The following is a 27,168-nucleotide window of genomic DNA, read 5'->3' as shown; positions in this document are numbered from 1 at the left end:
ACTGCGGTGATCTACGTGCGCCTTTGAAGGCTGCAGTTTGCCTGTCCAAAAAAGGACAAAGTGAAAATGAGCATGCTGTGAGCGCTATCCTTTTACAAGCTCAGCTGAAATTATTTGAAAAGGGACGTAGTTCCAAAGATCACTGAGCTCGTTGTTGAAGCTGTCGGCAAGCTGACAAATGAAATAATAAAGATGAAATTAAAAATTATAATGTAGTTGTGATTGTAACAGCAACAAATGTTTTGTCACAGTGGCCTAAATGCTTAATAATCGCTTGTTAGTTAAGAGACAAAAGGTTTCCATGACGTTTCATTTATTATTTCGGAAATGACATGTGGAAGTTTGTGTGGAACGATACTCCAGGCAAAGCCCGAGTATACCGTTACGGACAAAAATAAATCTCCTTTCCAAAGCCGAAAAATGGCCAAAAATACTTTAAACAGGAGCTTACTTTTAAAGTACCATAATTTTGGCGACAACTAAGGCGATGAGAAAATGCGCATGACAATATGACTGCTCAATATCTGCAGGTATGGTGGTGGGGCGTTTAGGTCACCAATTTACTCCACTCATATTAGCTCCAAGGGTAGGCAGTAGATAACTATTTTTTGACAGCGTTGCAGGAACCCGTTACCTCAAACGGAAGCGGGGTGTGGAGATGCATGGAAGAACATGAGTAGGGTCCAATTTCGCTGGAGAAAGCTAGCTACAGATATCTACCTGTAAAACAAGTTGTTTTCTTAGAAAGAAAATTTAGCCAATAATCTGCTAAAACGTTGAACCCATACGCAGCTACCTTACGGATGGCAGCTGTGTGAAGTAAGCGGTCGCACTTACCCAGATGCGATTCTGGAAGCAAGTGCACAGCAGGGGCAGGCAGAGTACTAGGACTGCCCAAGCAGCGCAGCACAGTGACGGTCCGACACCTGCACGTGCAGCGAGCATCCAGAACACGAAAGGCAGCAGCAGCGCTCCGAACAGCGGCAAGGGGACGGGGTATGAGCAGATACTGACGCGCCAGCAATCGATACCAAGGATCGAGGTTATGTGGCCCACAGGGTAGCGGGCCCTGCTGACGGCCGACATCGTTGTCACCTGGAACGTCAAAGTTCGTCAATGCACCATGCCGCTTGAAACTATACACAACCATATGCACTTTTTACAATGCTTAAGCATTAATAGGATCATGGTGTAAAAAGCGCCCTCTAAAAGTGTGTATAGAAAATCTGTACAGAATATATGTGCAGAAAGTGTGTACCGAAATATGTACAGTAAATCTGTACAGAGACTGTCTGTCCAAACAAGGGAGGCGCTGCCAACTCGGGCTTCACATTTTATCTTTTTTTATACATTTGTATCATCCACTGTCTCTGTGCAGCTTTTCGCGGGTGCTTTATTACATTATGAAGGCTTATTTTGCGTAAAAATATTACTTGAAATTAAGATAGGTTTATACTTCTTTTACATTTAGTACAATTGTGCGCTCTCCTTTGATTGGTACTTAATGTTTATTGAGTTATTCAGCAAACCTATTACTAGGCGATTTCTAAAGCGTTCCCTGAAATCACGTGTCTGTTAGCACAGCTGTAAGTGCAGTTTGGTTTATAGAGTTTAACATTAAAAAAAGTTTAACACGGCTGAACCTAACCAGACAACGCGAGAGCAGACAGCTACTTTGTGGATGTCTGCGAACCTCAATGACACCGCAGCCGGTTCTAGAGGACACGAATGTGTCGAGGGCATTTTGAAGAGGGAGATTATGCGTAGTTTAACCGTTCAGCGACATCGTTTAGAAGTAGCACTCCAGGCGGTAATGGTGGATACTTATAGACATTGCTAAAGCTGCATAGCTAGACATTAGCAATGTGTAAACTGTCCTTACAATTCTAGACTATCAGACATTCTGAAGGGGGGGGGGGGGGTGTACCAGGAAGCGAGGAAGATGGCAGCGGTGGTGGCGCAGGGAAAGGTTAGGCAGGTGGCTCGAAGGATATGTGGCATTGTGCTAGGTAGTGTTGTATATTTGAGGAAATATGTACCGGTACGAATTAAGTTTGCCAGTTGTGTGAAGAAGAACCAGGTGTGTGAAGAAAGAACCAGGTGTGTGCGATATAGAAGAAGCGAAGCAGCAGCAGAAGAAGAAAGGAACACCGCTGGCTCCGCGCACCCCACGTTCGTAGAAGAAGCGGGTGGTGCGGAGGCCGCACACCACTAGGCACGTTGAAGGCCATATGGAACACACGCTGACCAAGCTACGGAAGGGCAGAGTACAGCTTTCGCTTTAAAGGCAAATGGCTATGGGGCCTCCTTAGGTAACAGTTTCATTTTGCACGGCGCATAGTAACGGTAAGTGTTGAACAGGAACTGAAAGCTAGCGTAAAATAATGTATGCGTGAACTGACGTCACATGTGGAAATCTGAGGGACCATAACAAGCACACTGACAATGTGTCTGTACTTACCTTTTGGAATATAAGGCCCTGGAGCATGGAGCGCACTCTTCCCGCTAATATGGAGAGGAGGTCCATCTGGTAGGACGTTATGAGGAGCTCAAAAACCGTAGTTGCGGTAAAGAGGAGAATAGCTGCCTGCATACCAACGCCTCTACTGCTGGTAATTATCAGCCTACAAAAGAAAAGAAAATTACTTGTTACACGAGTTATTCCGAAATCATTTGTTTGATGTTTTAGAGAGCCGCCCCGGTTAGGAACGTACAAATTGCAGCAATCTTCTCTCAGTGCAACAATTTGCAAAGGGACCGCAAAGGCGCATCGTCTACCGTCATGGTAGACGATGCACGCACATCATTTCCGCCTGCGGGAACTGCGAGCATCGAAAAAATATTTGGCTCGTGTGTGAAGCTTGTACATACGCACGCGGCACCGCTTAAAGAAGCGCTTGTAGGATCCGTACTCGAAGTTGATGCAGGAATGCTTCTGGCGAGAACTAAGTCTAAACATAGAATGGGGCAGTGCAAAGGAAACCGTGGCACAAGAGAATACACATAGACGACAAGGCAAGCACTGACTTGAGGCAGTACGACAGGACTCAAGATTTGCAGGTCGTGATGGCGATGCAGTTGACGCAGATGTCAACTCCTTTGTGGCCTGTTACGAAAGCACGGAGCCCGCTATTACCCAGCAAGTCCCCACCATAACAAATGTCAAAACTCTGGGAGGCAGAAACACCAATACCATCGCCGCTGTCGGTCACGCCTCGTGTAAAAGGGCAACATACTTTCACACTGTGCAGTAAACATCGTCGTCTTGGTGTAGTTCCAACTGCAACACACTGTCGCTGTGTACAGTGAGCACCATCGTTTTCATTAAATTCCATCTGCGCTGTTCCTTCATTTAAAGTCGGTCAATATGGTATGCATATAGGCCACCTCACCGAGTGCGGCTAAGGTTCGCTATCGCAATGTCGTGCGAATCCACCAAGCAGCATAACAGGACCTGCAATGCATTCTAATTACGGCACCTAGATATGGAGGCACAATGCACCCCTGGAATTTTGTAACGTAAAGCTACACTACGCGGGTCAAAGACGAGTTTCGTGTGAGTGTACACCGCCCGTTATGCGCATGCGCGATAGCCGCGTGACGTCTCCGACGCGTGACCTTCAGCCGGAGCCGTGTTTACAATTGCGACACGCGCTCCTGCGCATGCTTTACGCTACGTATATCCATGCATAGCAGAGCTAGACCACTGCCAATTTGGTACTTTGATTTCCGTCTTCCTTTACTTCTCCTCAATGAAAAACCTGGGATCAGGGACATATTTTGCCTATCTTGACTCCCCCCCCCCGTTGCGAGAAATTCAGTTTTGATTTCCTGATGTGTGTCTATTTAAAGCCGTCTTCTTCATATTAAGGAAAATATTATTCGAAAGTACCTGGGTTGGAAACTATAACGCGATATTGGACTAAAATGCTCACAAATCCTCAGAAGTTGCCGTTCAAACCACCTTCGAATCATTCGATCCCTACAGAGGTTTGCACTTAATTCGTTCGGATAACTTTCCTAATTCTGAAATATACGGCTAGGAAGACAGTAATTATGCATGATATGTGAATACACGCGTCTATATTTCAGAAACCTTATGTGTGGGTAGTTAGCACTGCGCATGCTGCGCCATTTGTACTGGAGCTGACTGATTAAAAAATAATATGTCATTCTCCCAGTGGCTCCGTAGTCACTCACTCCAAGGCTGGTATCCTAGCGATGAGGCAAGCATAGTAGGCGACGGCGCACAACGACGACCGCAGGACATCTGCCCAAAGAACTCTGAAGAGCATGATCATGAATGCACCTCGCCGCCCAGGCCGAATTTTTCTGAAATAAAAAAGAACCATCATAGTTGCTCATGATAAAACAGTAACAAACCTTGACTGCAGTGAGGAATTGGGCTTACCGCTGAACAGTAAAAACAACAAATAATAGCGAGCAAAAGCAGGACAAGGAAAATGCGATGTGCTGAGATTGTTCTTCGAGCGCTCATGAATGCCTTCGCAATGATTATTAGTCGACTTGGAGCTCGACCATCTTCTAGGGAATAAATACTTGCTCTTGTTGTGTAATGAAGAGGGCATGCATGTAATTATGTGACTAAGAGCGATTGATGGCGCACGCACGCATGCACGCGCACACGCACCCACGCACGCACACACACACACGCGCACACACACACACACACACACACACACACACACACACACACACACACACACACACACACACACACACACACACACACACACACACACACACACACACACGCACACACACACACACACACACACACGCACACGCACACGCACACACACACACACACACACACACACACACACACACACACACACACACACACACACACACACACACACACACACACACACACACACACACACACACACACACACAACGCTGTAAGCGATACTTACGCACACTTACTACGTACGCCCAACTAAAAGTGTACTGGTCTACTCGTATGACACGCTAAGCCATCTCGTGAAATCTTTGTAAGGAGAAATTCATTCCTTCTTTTTTGTCTTCTAGCAGGTGGGTACGCTAGTACACACTACGTACATTAGCATACAAGATTCAAGATTTGTTTTTCTCGATTGCGCATCAAGAGCAACATGTTACTATTGGCTGATACTGCACTGATGCGCCCGCTTTGGATGGGTGAGCTGTTCGCGTCATGTTCCGCGCTCTGCGGTTCCGGAGAATGGCGCACTTAAACGGTGCGGATATAATAGAATTACGCTTTCTATTCCTACAACGCTGTGCCAGGAAAGATTATATTAGCGAAAACAAACTAATGCAATGCTCACTTGCCGACACTTTCATTCAAGTCGTTAGATGACGCATTGATTTAAAAAGACTCGCTCCAAGCAGAAGAGTAGTCGTCACTGGTTAAACCACAAATTTTATAATCATCCCAATGTGCCTAAATTGGTCAATGACTAAGTTTGCGAATTACGCAATGCAGCTGACCTTTAAACAGGGAAATCTGCTTCCTAGTACAAAAAGCGATTCTACCATTTAAAAACTTCAAGGAACATGAAATAGGAAGAATTTCATTTGGCGTTTTAAATGCGCCATTTCTTTTGGATTTCAGAGATGAGACTCGGCTGTTCAGTATTACCGTATAATACATATTTCCTAATTATTCCTCAATATTGCGGTAGCTTTAAGGGATTCTTTTATCTTCTAAGCTAGGATAATCTATCGCTAAGAAGTAAGGCTAAGACCTTTAATTTTTTAATGATACGTTGCTTACTTTCAGCTACCTGAACCTCTATAGCACTGGCAATGCACAAATTTGTCTTTAATTATTTTTTGTTACAAATAGTCATGGTAGAGATAGGTTTGTTAGTAAAAGTAAATCAAACCGTGTTCTGTGTTTTGAGTGCGAGATGCTGTGAGCTGGTTACCAGTACCATAGGATGAAAGCGACAGTTTAATGTGGGCTTCTACGTGCACATTTGTACCTGCAGGTTTATTAACGTTAACGTCAAGACTCGGCCGATGGTTCTCTTGTATTGTCAATGCGTGGAATACGTTCTAATCATATCGGCTTCTTTGAACAGTGGCGCTAAACTGTTGTCTAAATCCTACATTCACGCTAGCTCTTTACCATTGGCTTTTTTTTTATTTCTACGTTCATTTCGAAGCGCCTATCACCACAAGTGAATAACTACTTCGCGGCTACCATTATATGTGAGACTCTTGGCCACGGAAATGACATACCTGAGCAGGGGCGGTTTAAACGCGGGAATAGTGAAAGACTTGAGAAGCAATCTTTTTCACTGAGTGGGTTCAGAAAAGGGGACGAATAATCATTCTTTAAAACAGATACTAAATAAAAAAGGGCTGGTATCCTCCTAATATGGGAATTAGTTATTTATATACTAATAATTCTGCTTTATCACCTTAATCGCCTCCGTTGAAATATAGCCACCGCGGCTGAGATTTAAGCAACGTGGGACGCACGGTATATGTTGGCAGAATTACAGCCATGCACTCCAATGTCTACGAGTTGTCTTGAGGGATAGTATATCCCGAAAATGCCCCGCCAGGAAAAGCACACCTTTCACGTAGTCGGGAGGCAACGGTCTGCGCCAGCGGCTTGCACCTGAAGCCTCGACGCAGCGGGGGTAACCGTGCGGATGGTCTCTTTCGAATTATGTCCGCGAACATCCTGCATCAAGGCAAGCATGAGCGATCAGAATTACCGTTCTTAAGCGCTGCGTAATAAAGGATGCGTATGTACATTATGAGTTGAATGGCCGATCAAAAATGCATCAAGATTTCAAACATTACCGCGCTAGTTTTGGCTGGCGTAAATCAAAAGTGTCAAACACGGGAATGAGGAATGAGACAAAATATCTTTAAATACTTCTGGTCAGTCTTGTCGCTAGCTGCAACAGACAGCTTATGATTTCAAGCAGCGAATACAACGAGCACAGGCAAAGGGAAATATCGATTGCCTGAACCTATAGCTTTTACAAGACCAGGATTGTCGGAAAACATTTAATCCCGAGGCAACTGTGGGATATATTGCTGTAAGATTCTGTTATGCGCATGTTGATAAGGATGGTGTAAGCTTTCGGTTCGTGGCAAAAATTAGCTTTTAAAGCTTCGCGTCCTCCTACGGCGCTGCACAGAAAGGTAACCGTACGTAATTCTGAGTTGTCAATGACACTGTGCAGCACGCCATGTGCGCCACATAGGAAAATAGAATATTTCTGAAAACGGGTAAAAGCTCAATTAGCAGTGCTCAGCAACTTTGGTTCTGAAAAGATTTTGCCATCAGTAAAGCGATCCAGGTGCTGCATTACTTCACTAAAGAATCACTAATGAGAAAGGAATGACCATTTTAATGTTTAATTGCTTAGCTATGCAGATGCAGCAAAATTAATGTGTTTATAAATATGTTTTATTATTTCCTTTGTGCTCAGGTGAAAAATAAACTATTTATCGAAGAATTACTTTGTTGTAGCGAAGGAATGCACTCCGGTGGCTGTAAATACATCCAGAGCTTCGCTTCAGTTTCAGGCCGCTTCCGAGAAGGCGCCGCTTACTTTTATTTATCTTTCACGACGCGCGCTCCCTTATTTGCTCCCTTATTTAGAAATAAAGTCATCGTAGCTGTCAGACAGCCCGCCTCACAGTAACATACTCTATGCAGCATATGCTGATGCTCTGCGAAACAAATGGTACGCATTATTCCGTTCATAGGAACTAGTAAAAGATTGGGTCAAAGAGAGGAGAAGGCCACTGTAATTTTATTGCTGGGATAATTTACAGACTCTATTTGTCACAGCGAAAGAATACGTCAGTAGGTTACCAAGCGTCGGGGCGCCGACTGTGTAATAATCTGTTTTCACTACTTGCCTGCAATAACTTAGGCTGCTCACGGCAACTGCGAATTCTAAATACCCGCATGACGGAGGGGGTGGGTGTGTGCTAGAAACAATGCTGCAAGTTTTGGCGGAATTTATACAGCCAAGAAGAAAAACGCGATACCGTACTCACGGAAACAAAGGCGTGCAGAGTTGGCGACCCAGGACCGACGACGTGTCCTCGTCAATCAATTCCTGCAATCAGAGGAAGACGTATTGTTGGTTTTTGGCTAAGCATGGTGCAGTTAAATAAATGTTGAGCTTTTAGTTTGTATTGCATAAATTTTGAGATATTGTGCGATTGTTCAATGACGATTATTCAGGAACTTATTTATATTCTCTACACAACGTTACTGAATAGTGAAGCACATTTAAAAAGAAGAAATGTACAGTTTGAGAAGACTGCGTAGATAGTTTCGGCATTGGTGCGGTGGCAACAATAAATTTCTCATATCGGAGTTTTACTTAACTCGAGATAAACATCCCATAGAGCTTAAACACGTTGAAAAACAACTTTCACCTTGAGAGGTTCATGCACCACAGGACAACGTGCCGTGCGCCTTCCGCTCTGTTTTCCTGTCGTGAAAGTCGAGCAGCTGCATTTCATTCTGACGAATGGCATCATGGGACCTGCGGTGTATAGTTTCGACCGGCGCGCACATTCTGCAAAGAAGGCAGCTAACGCGACGTTCTGGCTTGGCTCGTCATGGGCCGCCAAAAATGCGCATACGCTGCTCGGGTTGTTGGACAGAGCAGCTGCGGGCTGGCTTCACCATCGCGGACTAGGGAGACGCTGTATGCTGTTTCATTAGCAGCGCAACTAGTAGGCACCAAAGAATGATCCATGAAACATTGAAACTTAATTTTGGTTTTTATTCCTGTTCTCTTTTCTGTTCGCCTTCTTTTTTCTCCGTTCAAGCCCCAAAGTCGCCGGTGGTGCGTCGGTAACGGGAGCTAAAAGAATATCGTACTTATAGGCTTACCTTCTTCAGCTTCGTTATGAGTACAAATACTGCCTTTGTCCAAATATTAGAGCCAGCCCAGTCGGAGAAAACTACAGAAAATTTTCTGACGTTACGACAAAATTTCTGTGCGGTTTTTGACGGGAAACCTGTTGTGACAACAGAACATTCTGTAGTAACATCAGAAATTTTTGTGGTTACAACAGAAAGGTGCTACAGAACTACGGACAACAGAAATATACTGCAGAAAAACTACATAACTACAGAAAAGTAATACAGAACTACCGCAAAATCTGATGGTTACGATAGCACTACAGGATATTTTGTTGTATTTTTGACACAGTTCTGTAGTTTTTTTCGACTGGGAGGGGAAGAGCCAAACTACACTTAGCCGCGTAATGGGTTTCCTTTTAATAGGTCTTGCCAATTGAAGAGGGCAGGGCCACAAACCTTACTTTTGGGAAATTTTGTACACTAGGGGTGCATTACAAGCCACACGATGCGGCGCAGGAGCCACCCATGGGCTCTAACTTTTTGACAAAGGCTGTACCTACCTGACATGCGTGAGCTTAATTTTGACGCGACAGCGTTGAAGCTTTCCTTCTGCAGACAATTCAGTGTTTTCGGCGTTGAGGTAAAAGTCATGGGCACGGCTCTGGGAGGGGGCAGTTGGCAGGGTGCATAGTTTAAAGCATCCGAGAGATGTGTAATCAAACTGTAGGACACCGATTGTTTATGCAAAGGGAGTTTGTCACAGCTTTTTCGATAGAGTTATTACTGACTTCCCTCTCGTGTCCTAGCATTTCCCGATTGAACCCACGAACCACCTACCATCCAGTATGTGTGAGATGTTAGAGCAGTGCTCAATACATCGCATTTCGTTCACAAAATAACGTGCTGGAAACTGATGCGAGAAATGATAGATTTATTTTAACTCAACGTGTCTGTACATTATCTTGACATGAGCAGCACAAAAATACTAAATATCGTAAGGTAGCGATGGAATTGTGCGGAAAAGGAAGGGACAAACATACACTTGTTAACGAAAGGCACCACCGGCCTCTCACTCTCTATTTGAGTGAACGCTAAGCCTAATGCTTAAGCAGCACCAGGAACTTTTATACCTTCTAATAGTAAATATTGAAAGACGTTTTCTTGTCGTTTTGGAGAAATAGGCGAACGCGTTCTTTCTGGAGCAATGGATTTTCAACTCTGGAAACTTTCCTGAGAAATGGCACACCTATGACATGAGCACTGCCACGGTTAACGTTGAGTGTGACTAACCTGAGCACCACGAGGCTTCTTGATTACCAAATCTTGAAGTAGAGAGAGCAAGAAGGTGCCGATCACAGAAACCGCTACAAGGAAACTCATTACAACGGACGTCTCGCGAAGGTTCCTCTCTGAGACGGTTATGGACTGAAAAGAAAGAAATGCGGGGAATTGCTTAGGTTGTTGTGCCATTTTCTTTATGTGCATTTGGACTTTTTCGTTCAAGAAAACTCGCGTGGTCACTGGAAACAAGACATACGAGTACATTTAATACGTGAAACTCGAAAAGGCATATAAAGTTGTAGGTTATATACTATAGACGTGGAATAGATGTTAGAACAGGTAACAACAACCACTATCAAGGGGTCGCGGGACGAAGCCGGTGTACAAAGCCTTTCCCCATCAAGTTATAGTGTTACAAAATTAGTAGAGCTATGCTGACCAGCTTAGCGCATTATTCAGAGAAAGCAGATTAATGTCAGCGATGGTAGGTGCGGGATAGTAGTCCTGTTTTCATGTATCGCTCTCTTCTTCATGGTTGTGCGTCTCAGAGGTTCTTTTTAGCCTCATATATCTATACACTGACAGAAGCTTTCTTTTGTGGCCTTGAAGTTCTGTTTCGTCCCGGCACATTTCATGGACGTCACGTTTAAATACGTCAGCAATGCCACATTTGCCCTATACTGTGCATAACCCATAAAAAACCGATTACTAACCACTTCTGAGCCGACCAATGGTGAAAAGAATTCTGAAGATGATTACAATACTCTCTAAGGCGAAATTTTAGCCAGCTATTTAAGCGTTTGTGCGTTATAATGCGGCGAAGAATTTGAGAGATTCTTGTACGTACTTTTGTGCTGTTACAAAAGCCCTATTTTTCTCATGAGCCAAAGAAACTTTTTCAGAAGAGAAAGAAGAGCCCTGAGCGGACCGCGCATAGCGCTCGTGGCTGTTCTCTCTCTTCTTCGTGGAAATCCTTTCTTGTCTCGGGAGTCTGTTGTGGCTCAAGGGTCTCTTTCGATCGGTTACACCGCCAAAGGCGACAATGGCGACGTGGCGTAACAGCAAAACGGACGGATTACATCTGTGCTCTAAAATTAGGCCGCCGGCGATGTGTCACCCTCACTAAAAAGCGCTTCTGCGGTTGTAACTCATGTAAAACTCGACACTACGCTTGTTTAGCTCGTGCTTTCTCCATCATTTTCAGCGACTCTTCTGTCTCCCTTGTTCAACCACCTTTCTGGCCTCTTCTCCTGTCCTAGCTCAGCAACGAGCGGCCCACCTGTGCTTCGACGCGCTACTCGTTGAGTAAGTTGTCGTCAGCTACTTATTACTTACTAGTTTGCGGCTTTAATGCGGAAACTAGCATTGGCGGACTGGTATTTCTCTAAAAAAGTCATGAGCTGCAGAGAAACGTTTCACCTGCTAGAATACACATGACCCCGGTCTCTCTTAGCCATTGCACGCTTAATAAACGTGAGCTACAGGAGCCGAAACTTGGTACATTTAGTAGGAATAAATTTACTCGTTATTAATCTAGGCTATATGATTTACGCTGACCCAGAAATATCTGACATAATATGAGATATAACAAGCTGCGCTACATTAGAACGAGTTATGCTACGCAAACATGGATGTGTTTATCCTGAATTTGCTTAATGCTGACTGACTCACATCACCTCGCTATCGTGCAGCAATCTATATCACTTGGCAGCACCCAGAACCGCGGCGCAACGTGCACAAACACATGAAGAGAAACACAACACAAGCGCACACTACCAACTCAAGCTGTTATTCTGAGATCACCTGGCAGCTTTAAAAACTCCTCCGAAGTTGCTTCCTGCTACATGCCAAGCAATGAGCATTATTTATTTGTTGTTTCTTGTTTAAAGATATGCATGCCTAAACAATTCTCCACATCTTGTAAATATGTTTACAAATTTTTCCACTCAAATTTCTGCAATGAAACGTATTCTGTTTGCTGCTGCCAATGTGTATGGATGGCAGGACCTTCGTCAGATAGAATCGCCGTTTGCCCTGCATTACGAAACAAAATTTTGTCTCAATGTTTACTCGAAATAAATAAAAAATAAGTAATAGTCGAGTGCTCGCGCGCGGCGGACACTTCTCCCGGAGTTTAGGACGAAAGTAGGCATGGCAGGACGTCGAGGGAAACGAAATCAACATTAGTCATGTCAGTCCCGGAAGTGAGCTTACTCAACCTTATATGCATGTCCTCAAGTTTGGGATGCGCTTTTTCCGAATTTTTAACATCGCACTACATGGGCAGGACATGTAGTGCGTAGAGAGGATAACCGATGGTCGCTGAGGGTAACAAACTGGATTCCAAGGGAAGGAAAGCGTAGCAGGGGGCGGCAGAAAGTTAGGTGGGCGGATGAGATTAAGAAGTTCGCAGGGGTCAAGTGGATGCAGCTAGCACAGAACCGGGTTAAGTGGAGAAATATGGGAGAGGCCTTCGCCCTGCAGTGGGTATAATCAGGCTGCTGCTGATGATGATGATGATGATTTTCTCCCCAAGGGGTGAACTTAGCGATTCTGTTGTAATTTTGTGCAAGGACGCAACTAGCTTCGAACTAACGTTCTCCTGCTTTGTATTTGAGCAAGGGTCAGAGAAAAGCGTTAATGGCAAATGCAACTACATAGGGTTAAAACAAACATGAACAAGTTTCGATAATGGGTATCTCGTCAAGATTATTGCAAATGGTAAGTGCTCGAGCTGAACATCCCGAAATGACACACGGGCTATTGGCGTTGGCGTAGTGAAGGGCTTCTGATTGATTTAGAACAGAAAAAAGTTCTATAATGTGCCCTGACGTTATGCAGGACGGCGGCGACCCTGCCGGGACACAATCCGTGACCGTGGGCTCAGTGTAGATAAATAAAAGAAGCAGGGTGGTCGTACGTACTTCATGTTCCAAGAGAGCAGTCAACTGCAGAAATGCGTCAATCACACACCCGGTGGACAGCAGCCCCAGGAGGGCTGCCACGAAGGCCGATGGTGGAAGGCAACGCTGCCATCGTCGCCACACTATTATTGGTAACAGCACCTGCGATGTGTGCCGGAGAATAGCGCACAGTCTGAGTTGATTTAATGGCATCCATTACGCGTTAAAACACTGAATGCTGCAATTTTTGTATTGTTTGAAGTAATGTTATAGCTCAGTGTAGGAAAGGAGCGGAACTTGTCACATCTGCTTTCACTCAGGACCAGAAATATGCAGATTTAAACGAGGTGTTTAAAGAGGAGCTCCATGGGCCCCTAGAAAGGCTTGTGCACTGCAACATCCTGAAAGCCAGTTCAAAATGTGTACAACAGACTAGCGGGGACATGGAGAATACCGCCTTCGTCACTGCTATGAAACCAATTACCGTCAGGTTCCATGGACAAAAATTCTGCTTTATTATTAGGGTATACTCGTAAACCTTGTTTGTGCGCGTTTAATTTCTAACACATGGTAACAGAACCTTTGCAAAATATTCCTGGCAGTGCGCAATTGTGTCATTACGTGTACTCCCTAAACGCGGAGGGTAACTGCTGCTTTTTACGCTACTGATCTTGTCGCTATTGAATGGTGCGGGAGTCGGAAAGACGTATCAGGAAACGGGGGGATATCGTGGAACTGTATTATAACCTGACTTTTTTCGTTCTAGCTCTAGTATATTTGAGAAAAGGGTTGGCGCGCTGTTAAGCTAGATAAACATATCAATACTGCAAAAATACTGCAATGCTGGTACGTGCACAGGCGTATATATTTTCGGCATTCCGCAAGATGGTTCGCTACAATATGAGACTGCAGGGACTCTTATTTTTTCAATAATTATTTCAAATCGAATTATTTTACATCAGGGAAAACATACCGTAAGTTTGTGCGAATAACAAATAAAGCCTGATGAAGGAATGCATTAGGCTATGACGATTAGCTCTACGCAGCTCATGCAAACATAAAATAAACAATACGTGTCATTCACTCTAGAGAATAAACTACTTGAATTTCCGAACTAATGTGAATTGAACTGCAAAATTTATCCGCCGAGAAAAGAATTGCATAATATTTTTTCTCGGCAATTATAGGCGAGCCAGTCGGTAAACGTTTTCCTATTAACCTATATTAGTGATACAGGTATTTGTAGTGCAATCATATGTTCAGAGGATAGGTGCACTCGTTCGATGAAGTTATTAGCCTTTATAGAGAAGTGGCCAATCTTCATTGCGTTGAGAATGTTTCTTTCTTATTATTCGGCTTTTACGTTGTCACTGCTGGTACTCAAAAGATGTGACGTACGATGCAGACGGCCATGGCAAAATCGGAGCCAGCCTTCTTCAGGTCAGAAACGCTGATGTACTTGCAGTTCTCGTTGCATGCGATGAAAAAACCGCACTTGGCGAAGATTAAGCCACCGGAGACAAGCAGCAGCATCTGGAAAGTAAAAGATGTAAGTGGTGTATACCCTAACCAGAGTTGCCAACGTTTGCGAAAGATCGGAATTTTAAAATTGTGAGGAGCTTAAGTATTATCATGGGATGATATCATGTTTGAATTAGGTTTTCTGCTAACTTTTCATCGCTCTTTTTGCATTTCCTATTACCTTAAACGCTTCACCATGTAATTATTTCTGATTTTTGCTGTTACAAAAGTGTTCTGATGTTGTTCGCTTTCTCACATGTTAATTTAGAACATGTTTCCCGGCGATGTCCCCCTGCAATAATTTCCTTGATGTGTTGCAAGTGATATTATAAATAAAAAATAATTATAAGTAAATTAAAAAAAAATAAATAGTCTTGAACTCAAGTAATTTGGCGTTCCTTTAGATTCTTCTCTATTCATTTTTACCTTTAGTCACTCATGGTGGTTTTCATGTTTGCTCAGTCATTCTGAGTGTTGCCTAATAATTTGCCTATGTGCATGGCATGAAGTTCATGGAGGTAACGTACAGACATTGTTTAATGCATCCCCTAGAAGAGTGCATGGGGGACACTTTCGACGGTTGGCTTAAATTCCATTAAGTATAGCGCTGTAGCTAGCATTTCGCTGGTTGTCATAAACATTCCTTTGGTAGGGATATTAAAATCAAAGCAAGTCTTTATTTCTACCATGTACAACACAGATGGAGAGCAACGGTAAAAAAAGCAGCCAGTAAGTGACGATGTTTGTATATTCATACAAACATCGAATAACCATACAGAAATATCCTGTTCCCATTAGATTGTTTGACAATGCCGCAGATCCAGCTTATTGGTGTTTGTTAATGCGATAACTGTGAGGCCTCGGTTCAGCAGAGTATCCAGCGGCGATCGCCGTGTGTCGACTAAAACCGGATTTATGTAGAAGGCCATCACGTGATATGTGAAAATCCTTTCCTCGCCACTGATGTATCGCGGAGTTCAGCGCGTTCGATCGCAGTCCAGCGTTTTTAAACTAATTGTCCTCGTCATCTTCAAATCCTCAATGATGATTATGTGAGCAAGAGTCACACCATTTTATATTGGATCTTTGTATGTTCCCTGTTCCGTACGTCTTACTCGATCGGCTGCCTCAGCAAAGACTAATATCGTTGTAAAAAGGTTGCATTACGAAAGCTAGAGTCTTGTCTGGCGCAGCCAGTTTTTATTGTGGCGGAATCAAAGCCTCTTATTAAAAAGCTATAAGGTGGTTTCTTCTTTGATGCCGTGTTTCTTAGCTCGCTGCGTTTGGTGCATATTCTGCACAGCAGAGGCCTTTACGTTTCTAAGAGTGCCTTCGTACATAGGTGTCATAGGCAACGAGGTGGCGGGCAGTCTCGCTTATAAGCCTATAAAATGCTGCTCGATTATCTATTAAGAAAAAGGCCACAAGGTGTCATGAGGCTGTTCAGAGAAACAGTTCGCAACCATTTCAGTCTCCTCTGGGGTTCACCCTATAAGCCATATGTGTGAGCAACAGACAGAAAATCAAGAGGAGGACGACTGGCTTCTTTACTGCATCGCATTCGCACGGGCTGTGTTCTAAGTCCTGCAGGTAAGCATTAGGCATACCTGGCATCGTCAGCGCCGTGCTCCTGTTATGGTGTGTTCGGGTATATAGAAGTTCGTCTCATGCGCTCTCCATGTAAAACTCCGAAAGGTGCGTCTCGCTCGCTTCTCCACATTGGGAAGGAGCGCTACATGCTTCTCCGCACGACACTGTTTGTCGAAGCGGTAACAGTGTCGGCAAGAGGCTAACAGTCTTCTAAAGTCCCTAAGGAACTCTTATCTGAGCTCTAAAAACTGAGAGCAGCAGCTATATAGAGTGGGAGATTGCATAAAGGGTGACGCGCTTCTGTCAGCTTAGAGATAGGTGCCCTAATTGTGAACTTGAATATCTAAATGAAAATATGTGGTGGAGAAATTGTCGGGGAATTCTCTGCGACCTGTGTTTCTGAATCCATTTTCGTGGCGATGCCTTTAAAACAGAACAGCTGCATATGCTGTCGAGTAAAAATACCATTCACACGCCCTTACTTCAAAGCGAATACAAAATTTGGATTCGTTCATTCGGCTCCATTAACTGCGCATAACGAATAGCGACCCAAAACACCAGTTACTGATTACGGACGCACTTTACTATGTTTAATTACCAATGAACGTCAGCTTCTTGTAATTAGCGTTTTACGCTTTTCTCCTTGCAATGCCGAGCTCTTGACATATGTTGAAGGTATTGAAGTTATGTTGAAGGTATTACCAGGTATTATGTTTATCCTGAATGAAGCACGCTCAAAGTTTACTCGAACGTGAAGAGAATGCCGTGAACTAGATACAGCTGTTGTGATGAAAGCTTTAAATGGGGCAAGTGGCGAGGTACATATATTGTAGGGCACAAGTGCATTCCCATCTGCGCCGGCAAGTCACGGGAAAGATGCCTAGCATGAAGCTTCGCCAGCTGTGAACCTAGCTGCTACGACGCGATATCGCTAGGCTCGCAAAGGGCAAATACCTCAAAAACAACTAAAATGTTCGCCCCAGTAGTAACTTAGCCATACCGTGAGATCTCATATTCCCCCGTGACCATATTGATTCACCCACAAAAGATACGTCTTAATCTGTGACTGTATCGTTGTCAGCAAACCCAATAATGCATCAAGCTTCTGAGCGCCCAGAATTATTGGTCGCCCCTATGCAGACTCCGTTGCTCCATTAGGACCGATGCAGTTTCAGCTCACACAGCCGCTGATAATGCGCCACGACCTGATGGCCTTATTTGCGCATCTTGCCCAACAAACTTTCGCGTGCGTGGTGCTCCAGAAATGACGTATCTGCACCGAAGCCGTGAAAAATACTTGTCTAAAAATGAATAGTTTGACACACTTCAGCAGGTCTTTTGTGAAAAATAAAAAAGGTCAATTGATTCTGTTCTTAGCAAGTAAATGGACATACCTATGTGAGCCTTTCGTTGACGTTTTAAGTTTCGAAGCGGCCAGGACGAGAGATCGTCTGATGTTAAAGAACTTTTGTAAACTGATGATAGCGATACACGCAGCATGATGCAAAATTCAACCCACCTGAGCTCCATGTGTTAAACAAGGGTATTAAACATACTGAAGGAAGCAAGCACAGATTGCGAGATGAACAAAAAGAGCAAAACAAAGGCGTGAGCTGCTTAGCACCATGTATGCTCACCAAGTGGGCAGCTTCGAGCAGCGTCCAGCGCGGTCCACATGGAACTGCTGGGTAGTTGTTGCGAGCTGTTTGTGCGGCCCCAAACAGCAACAGTATGACGAGAGGTATGCACTTGAGGAGAACGGCAGCGATCTCAGCTGGGCGAAGGACGTCCATCACCTGCGCATCCCGACACCATTATGGACGAGGAAATGGGTGAAATAACAAAGATGCCATAGTGCAGGTCTCTGGACTAAGCTCCCTCATCCTGGGCTTCTTAACGTGCGATTTTATTGCGCACCAAGTGACCTTCATTTGCATTTCTTTCACATTTAACATTCTTAAGTAGAAAAACGTTTTGACTAATATGTCGGCCAGAGAGTAAATTTAAATGCGTGCGAGCAGTCCCCTACATGGGCCTATTTTGTTTACTCACTTTAGACAGAGTTCTCGTTGCAGGCTTTAGATTTTCCTCAGTGCTTGTTCGGGATAGAACGAAATTAGCATTTCTACTCAGTACATCCTTGAAGTGTCGCAATTTTTTAAAATTTGTTCAGTAAGCTGTACTTAATGCAAGGCAGGCTAAGGGTCGTGTGTGGAGTTTAGCGACATGCAAAAGCTAACGATGTCCATAAAGACCGCGCACGATTGGATACTTCCTGACGGCTATAATTTAACGTTTATTTTGTGATGGTGCGGCAGATATGATCTCGTAACAGTGACCTTGAGGTCACAAGTATCGTTCCGGATACGGTGACCAAACATCATGTAGAAGAAGAGCAATCGCATTAGTGCACTAATATTTCTTGGATGAGCGAAATACTCATGGATTCATTTCTAAGAAATGGAGACGCCAAATGTTTCATAGCGTATCATTTTTGGCACGCTCTATAGCGTCCAAAGTCTAAAAGCGACAAAGGCTAAGTGGCTATTTGGGGTTCCTAAGCGCGTACGGATATCGCACAGTAGACGGCGCCTTGCAGCATCCGAGGTCTGGACCGAATTTGCGTCTACTAGATCAGCAGTCAAATTTCTAACCACTGAATTAGGCACGGGGCGTATTTTGTTTCTTTTTTTCCACGCGCACAAGATAGCGTTAAACGCACATCCCCGCCTGAAAGTTGCCAACCCTTGGTAAAGGTTTTTCATTTAAATTTATTTGATTAGCTCCGGTTTCAGTATTTCGCCTTCAGCTAACACAACACAAGTGTGAGTTCTAGGAAGGCATAAAAATTTCATTTTAATAGCTGTTGAGTAACCCCATGTCACTGCGGCCTTTATATCAACCTTGAACAAAAGCTGGAACAAAATAAAACGCATATAATATATTGCTGTTCTTGTTTAACTTATCTCAGTGCACCTATGCTAGTGACATCGAGACACCTATTTGGGCATTTAAGCTCATACAGAAGTTGTACCGGTGAATGGGTTGAGCAACCTTTTCTGAATTAAATTTGCACTGCATTCTGCATGGTTATGAAGTCCCAAGGTTGCTATAATATTGCCGCGAACCCATGTAATTTTATTTGTTGCTGCCGGCATCCACTGCTGTGCGCCTTGTCCCTTTTCTCAGTAGATGTTCATTCGGGCTAGTTGGTAAACATTCATAAATGTAAAACAGCGCGAACAACGGTCGACAAGAACGGGAAAGACACGGGACGAGCGCTGGCTCTCAACTAAGTGTTTAATGCCATCACTTGGCGCTTATAAAGGAAAAAGACAATGCACATCCCACGTCACACTAAGTCGATAAAAACAAAAGACAGAGGTGTGAAACAATGAAAAAGAAGAAGAAATTTTGAACAGCCTTGTTGCGTTGCACAGATATACTTTACACGCACTGCCATAAGACAACGCGGGCAATTATGGAAGGCTTCCATATAAAGATCCAAAATGTATCAGCAAACCATCTGTCACTCTAAATAACAAAGAGATAGATTTTCTTGGTGACCTTTGAGCGTCGCTCGTGTCTTTCTTTGCCTTTTGTTTCTATCCACTTTCGTGTGAAGTATGATGTGCATTGTGTTTTTCCTTTATAAGCGCCAAGTGATGGCATTAAACACTTAGTTGAGAGCCAGCGCTCGTCCCGTGTCTTTCCCGTTCTTGTCGACCGTTGTTCGCGCTGTTTTACAATTATGAATGTCCCTTTTCTTGTACCGCAGAGAAAGATGTGCTCTTTGCTTGTTAACGCTTGGTTTCACCGTGATGCACCTTTATCATTTCGTTTGATGCGCAGTAAACACCGCGATGTAACTCGAATGATTCCAGTCACTCGTGTTCATTTCCACAAAGTTCCAGGTTGTTACAATAATCTTTTGCGGTTCTATCTAGATGTTTCTTCGCTGACTCTAATTTGAGCGCTGTCTCAAGTGCAATGGGCCTTCGTTGTTCGACGATCGATAGGCTTGCTTGCTTCCCGCCGCCGAATCGTTTCTTCTTTTGCAGGCGCAACTCAACCCAGTGAAGAGTTCATTTTACTGCCATCGCATTCTCTTTCATTTTGGGTTTGGGCGTTGTCACTATACCAGTAAGTATGCACTTGGAGCTGGTGTACAAAACAAGAGAGCCAAGAATTTTTGTGTTCTACTCATAATTACAATAGGAAAGGCTGAAAAACCGGCGTATCACCACCATTCAGTTTACATGCGCAGTATTTGTTCACGTAGCTGGATTGCAGCTCCAAAACATAAATTTTATGATTTACAACGTTTTGTAACCGAGACCTATGTGGGTACAGAGTCCTCTTGACAGTGGAATATTTGTAATCAGCTGTTTTTATTTTTTTAAGCGTGATTTTTATTGTAAATTAAATCTTGGACGTATTTACGCGATATGCTTGTTCAATATAGCAACATTAGGCGGAAGTATAGTGCTAATCCGATTACACTATTTAAATGCTGCTAAGAAATGAAGCTAAGAAACTTTTCTCATCGTCAGTTGTTGCCTGTTGGGAAGCAAGTTCGTGACCATTGGACAATCTTACTGGCACTGCCAATATTATAATACGATAGCGTTCAATATCCCATTTTCTAGTAAAACAGGCGTTGGTGCTGGCGCCGTCGTTGTGAGCGAAAACTCCCGAGCCTGATAGTTGAAAGGCGATATAGCCGAGCACTGACTGGTTGGGTGGTTAGAGACGTCAAAAGACCACATGACATGGCCGATCCTTTGAGATGAAATGCGAGAAATAGGAATTAAGCCTTCCGGAACCCTTGGATCCTGTGTCAACCAAGCCAATCCTATACTCCACGCAGGCTCTTTCGTTCGGCTTGATGTTGCAGCTTGTGTGGTACAGCTTTCGTAAGCGTGGACTTTACACCTACGTCGTTTTGTTTTTCGCATAATGTAGTGAGCGGTTGCATTCTAAGCAGTATGCCTGCGGTAATAGAGGCCCAATTGAAGCTATCATTGAACAATCGACTTTTAAGTCAATGTTCTAGTGGAAATCAAATATAAATGGCCGTGGGCAGGGTATATACTGCAAAGAGAGGATAACCGATGGTCGCCCATGATAGCAAATTTGATTCCAAGGTAAAGAAAGCTTAGCAGGGGGCGGCAGAAATTAACTTACGTGGCGGGTGAGGTTAAGTAGTTCGCAGGGGTCAAGTGGATGTAGTTAGCCCCGGACGAGCCAATTGGAAGAATATTGGAGAGGTTTTCGCCTTGCAGTGCGTTTAGTCCGCCTGGGGATGGTGAGGATGAACAATCCAGTACCAATGTGAATGAGCGCGAAAATGACGCGAAGTGTAGCCGGCAGGCGAGAGCCATTAACGCTGACGAGTCATATCCTTGAAGGCGGTGCTTAAGCATCGCCTTCTTCCTATTGTTTTCACTGCTAGCGATGGGCAGCGATCCATGGACAAGCACAGGCGTTTTAAAATAGTCCACATCAAATAAACGCACCAATGACACATCCTGAACACTTGGCATAAGTGCTGTCAGCATGAAGGTTAAAACTATCTTCACTGTTCCACAAAACATCAGATTTACTTTGATAAAGAAAAGTTGGCTACGGTTGAGCTCTGATTAACCCTAGCTGAATTACGAAAGCAACGGCTGCATGGCTATGCTTCTGGTTGTAGCTTGTGGTTACGCTTTTGGTTTAGCTCTATTGTATAGACAAGACGAACTGTTCAGGTCTTGCACAGTTTTTCACAGCGACGGGAGCGGCATCGACGACGGCACCATCTGTTGGAGCGCGTTCCGCTGAACGCGCCATAGTTCACTAGCATTTTAGTTGGAAGCGGTAAAGGCATTTATTGCGTCTAAATATGGGGGACACTTAAGCTTCGCCTTTAATGGTATGACGCGATAGCGTAGGCTACCAGCCCACATATAAAGCCCCGCTTTAACCAAGCCGTATGAACGTGCTTTAGTGGCCTATAGGGGTAACGGGAATACCAGGGTCCTGGCAGGCTAATTATGACAATACTGTCCCGTGTGAGACAAGAGATCCAACTTTGCAGCTCCTGCCACAATTTCGTTGCGCCTGCCATTTGTGGCTATGACATGCGAGCATACGCGACGAGCCGAGCTGGCTGGCCTAGTGCTGCTTTCGCAACAAACGGAGGCACAAATTGCCACGAAGTAAGGTGCGGAATATGGTGACATTAATTCTCGTTGATTATCATCTTTTTCGAAAAGACGATGGTGGTAAACCCGCCAAAGAGTTGAAATTGGCGCTTGCTGTGCATTTTCTTTATTTCAATACGACACGTTACCAGTGGTCTTCAATCTGCCAATCTTGAAGAAAAGATGTATATTTTTTAGTCACAATTAATTGGGAAGCAGAGCTTTTTAGAACTGCTGAAACTTTGGTAAGCTTAGAGTTCATCGAAGTGGATGATGAAATTGTTACATGCTGAGCACGTAGTGTGGTGTTTATTTATTACACATATGGGACGGCGAGGCTCACCAGGTTTTGTTCCTTCTAGCATTTTGTTTTTATTTTTCGGCAGCGGTGCAGAGCATACGACACTTCCCCTTTCGCAGATGAAGACCCTCAGGTGACATGAGCAGGCAGCCGAGAGTGAAACCTCTTCAGCGGAGTGACATGGACAACAGGGTCGTGTAAGAGTCGGCCATTATCCGTAACACACGATGTGATGTCACTGATGCTCTCAAATTGAGAAAACTGGCAGGCTTACTGTGACAGCAGCTTCTGACAGAAACCACGCATGCCCAGCAGCATGCAAAGCCATACCAAACTAAAGGGAACATAGGCGACTTAGTAGATAAGCTGACGTTGAGTATCGTTGAGCTTCTTGAAGCGTTCTTGTGAGTTTAAATCGCGGACGCTGCAATTCGCGAGTGTCTCTAGCGCTGCATAGAGTGCCGGCAATACAAGGTTGGTTTGGCAAAAAGTAAGGCTGTCTGTAAGCAGTTCACTCATGCTACGCAGTGCCGCACTCATAGGAATGAAAGGTCAGATGTTGCCCAAGGTTGGTTTTATGCTTTGAACTAACGCACTATCAGTTGCAAATGCCTCAGGGGCGCTTGTTCTTAGCTCTCTCCCTTGATCTGCTAGTATTACGTAAAAGTTTGCTGCTCCTAAAACATAGGCATGTGGTGGAGTGACGGTTGATGCTGCTAATGTGACCACTCGTTTGGCCGTGATAGTCTGATCAATGGCGGAAGTTATAAGCGGCAAAACAAAGAAGCTTTTCAAAAACATCCCCATTACACTGGCGCTAATTCTCACTTCTGAGAATTCCAGAAGGACCTCGGCGGAAAACGAGGCATCGTAGAAGTGATAGACACATTAGCCTTGGCCCGAAATTGCTGCAGCTGTATAAAGGCATCGGGTCAGGCGGTCGAGCCATTGAGTTTCATCTGTTACTGTTCCAAGGATACGGAAAAGCAACTAGGTCATCAGTGCCCTCTACTCCAATGAAGTAGCAGGAGGTAGGCAAGGCATAACTGTCCCGGTGCACATGACCACGAAATCTGAAACGCTGTCACCGTGCAGAGCTGGTTACGAAGTTCTGAGTTCGGTAGCGAATTTTAGTCGAGTGAAAGTTTTCATGTGAAAGTCTGGGCAAGTAAGTAATCAATCGGGGCGCCTTCGAACATCAAGTTAAGAATAAGATGTAAAGACTTGGCCGAAAATGAGAATAAACTGCGCACTTTGAGAAGTGGAACTCTTTTCGAAGTATGTTTGCTAAAAGCTAGTGACATCGAAGAGCGACTTCTTGCCGCAGTGTTGTATGATCTTGAAAAGAAAACCGGGAAATGTTGGTGCAATAGGCCCAAGTTATTCAGTGAAGATGACAGCGACGCAAACAGTCACCCTGAAAGTCAAGCTTGAGGGACAGCAACCGTGAACTTGAAGACAGCAGTTTTCATGCACTACGGGGAAGTTTAACTAATCTATGCGCAAAGCACGTAGGGCGAGCAGTTTGCAGTGGTGACGGAGATTGAGAAGACAACAGGTCTGTTGCGAGAAAAGCATTTCTACTTGGAAAGCAGGAACAAAAGTGTCGTACAGCAAAAACTACAGCGAGGCAGTCTGGTTTGGCAAGCCTGCAATTATATTGAGACTTTCAGAACAAATGGCTTCCACGAGCTAACACGCATTAATCGTACAGCTGGCGCTCATACGCACAGCGCTATCTTTGACGCCACATTCGTTAATGTGATCTCCGATAATAGCGAAGGGTAGAAGAGCCACTGGGTAGGATCCGACGTAAGAAGAGATATTATAGTCCGAGAATTAATTAGTCCGAGGTATAAGTGCTATCGCGATCGAACGCCATATTGCAGGACGCGGGAAAATGTGGTAAAACTGCTTTGCACGCCACCCAATGGCGCATTCCCACTCTCTCGTCTGCCGCAGGCAGCCATACCCCTCATGTAATGTCCCATCTGGGGGCCCTTGAGGTTCTAATAAATAAATAAATAAATAAATAAATAAATAAATAAATAAATAAATAAATAAATAAATAAATAAATAAATAAATAAATAAATAAATAAATAAATAAATAAATAAATAAATAAATAAATAAATAAATAAATAAATAAATAAATAAATAAATACACCTACCCTCTTGTATCACGTATCAGATAGTTCTTGGAAAGTGCTGCGCGCTAAATTGAAGATCACAAGGAGCAAGAGACGATAGGACAGAAGCACAAATGCCAACTTTATTAACCAAAAGATTTCAGGGATGTACTTATATCTGCTTAGCTGCAGTAACGCAAAAGCAAATCTGTTGCCATTACCACTATCACTATCAACAACATTGTTATTTCCATAAAGAAAGTATACCGTATGATACGGTATACTTTCTTTATGGTCCTTTTAGAGTCCTTTAGAGGTCCTTTTAATTACTCTAAATGAAGAAGCTGCACAGATGGAATTTCAGGAAGACAATGATGCTCACTGCATTGCACGGGTGTGTGCGGTTAGGACTTGATAAAGACGACCCTAACTGCACAGCGCGATAATGTGTTGCAGTTTTACACGAGGCGTTACATAGCGATAATATAGGGCTCTCGTGTCCTGGACAAGGTAGTTTATCTGCTCGAGTGGTGGTTCGATTCCTGACAGTGAGATCATCTTTTTAGAACACGAGCTCCATTACGCCAGGTTTCCCCACGGTCATCGAGTGGAACCATTTGACCATGGCACTAGAAACTTTCAGTCTTGTTTAAAGTAGGTCGCTTAACATTACGTTCACCATTACCCTAATGACCTTGACATTTGATCTTGAGCATGGTATGACACTTCGAGCTTTCGCTCCGTATCTAGGTGTTCAAGACTTGAACCTGTCTAATATTTTGTTAAGTACCAGTGGAAGGACGCTTTCTGCTACACTTTGTGGTCACACGAAGAATGAGGATGAAATGCTTTCCCATTAAAATGTAGATACAGACGCGCTTATATATCTGCGCACACCCCAAAGAGGAATTAATCGCAGTGCGTAAACCATACCACCGAACAAGAGTAGAGGAGACCATATCAACAGGTGTCGACACTGGATAAAGGCTGGGTAAAAGCACATTAATAACGGCTAAAAATATGGTAACAATATGAATAAAGATGCATCACCGGTGCGAAAGGACCCGAAGAGAACCGTAGTAGTAGCCAAGTAGTGAACCGCGGTAAACACAAAGCATCAATCTACATTAAATTTGTTTTACAACACCACGTGGCTGCCTTAACGCTTCCCATTGCAAAAGCCTGCGAACAGTTTAGTGCAAAAGCCTGTGCAGTAGATTCTTCAACCTGGGAAGTTAGTGTAGCGACGCGCGTGCCATCACCGGCCATGTAACGAAGGAGATAATTAAGCGCCGGCACGAGCGATACAGAAAGCTCGAGATTTCGCCTCATACGTACGCTTGACTACCGCTCATCCAACTCTGCAGTAACTGTAGACGCAGTCACCCTTTCCAAGCGACCTCCACAAGTCGTGACCCTGATTTAATTCGAACACGCAGCGTTCTCACATTCAAGAAGAGGAGGTAGCGCCAGCGCACGCCCGATGCTGGCACGCGCGTCGCTGCATAAGCATTCACAAAAATAATCATATTCGTGCAGGGAAAGCTGTTATTGGGCAGGTTACCTTCAAGTCATAGAGGCTGTGCTTGCGGTTATGCGCTCGGTTGGCAAAGAAAAAGCTGATGGCATAGGGAACGACTTTAATCCCTGTGTACATAGTTGCATAGTTGCAAATTCACACAAATACATGCAACTAGGCATTTGTGTAAATGTTCGCTCTGCTAAGAGACGTTCCATATAGAATAGCCCAACATTTACCGATTACAGTTCTGCAACCGCTACGGAGGTTACTCTTTAGGGGTTCTAACCGACCATTGAAATCTGAGTTGGAACTGTAATTTGTTACTTATCATTACTGTTCATGAGACCATTCTGTACTGATACAACCCAGCCTACTGCATTTTAGTACAGAAGGAAATATTACCGTCGGCAGTAACAACGGTGCAGATGGTCGGTAAAGAAGGCGGCGAAAAGCACGAGCCTAGTCACAGTTATTTTTAAGACGGACACGACCGAGTGTGTGGAGAGTATCTCTAGTCAAGAAAAGCAGCAGTGTTGCAAGCTTACGTTTCTGCAGCCGAAGGTTCTGAATTCAGCGATGAATATCAAGAAAGTAGCCGAGGAACGCGTAGCCTTGCAGATGTTCGAGCCTCAGTAATGTAAATGTATGCGCGACCGAGTGTAGGTATCCACAGCAGTTCACGCCGTGCCGATGCTCAAAAGGTGCATTTGATAGGTAAACGACCTAGAAATATACATTTATATCCGGACGAAACGAGCAGTCACAGACCTACGATGCCACGAAGAGCACATCTGCGTCGCACGAACGTAACTCTGGCAGTTGCGAGCTTGTTGCCGGCCTTTCTGAAAATGCAACGGTGCATTGACTTAGA

General features: G+C 44.1%; 1 protein-coding gene across 1 annotated transcript in view; it reads right to left on the bottom strand.

The window, feature by feature from the left end:
• Positions 1-26,432, bottom strand: part of LOC146190018 (ATP-binding cassette sub-family C member 3-like) — a 66,732-nt gene extending 40,300 nt beyond the window's left edge. Inside the window, exons 1-10 of the mRNA XM_084605398.1 lie at positions 26,340-26,432; positions 17,796-17,954; positions 14,446-14,580; positions 13,069-13,209; positions 10,154-10,288; positions 8,041-8,102; positions 6,593-6,703; positions 4,201-4,332; positions 2,462-2,624; positions 838-1,095 (exon numbers count right to left, since the gene is read on the bottom strand). Coding sequence (XP_084461524.1) covers positions 838-1,095; positions 2,462-2,624; positions 4,201-4,332; positions 6,593-6,703; positions 8,041-8,102; positions 10,154-10,288; positions 13,069-13,209; positions 14,446-14,580; positions 17,796-17,954; positions 26,340-26,432 — 1,389 coding nt within the window. The remainder of the gene's footprint in view (positions 1-837; positions 1,096-2,461; positions 2,625-4,200; positions 4,333-6,592; positions 6,704-8,040; positions 8,103-10,153; positions 10,289-13,068; positions 13,210-14,445; positions 14,581-17,795; positions 17,955-26,339) is intronic.
• Between the last annotated feature and the right edge of the window lie 736 nt (positions 26,433-27,168).

Source organism: Amblyomma maculatum, chromosome 5, assembly GCF_055883805.1.
Source record: "Amblyomma maculatum isolate TAMU_Amacu chromosome 5, ASM5588380v1, whole genome shotgun sequence".
NCBI classification, from domain to species: domain Eukaryota; kingdom Metazoa; phylum Arthropoda; class Arachnida; order Ixodida; family Ixodidae; genus Amblyomma; species Amblyomma maculatum.
This window is presented reverse-complemented; position numbering and strand designations above follow the sequence as displayed.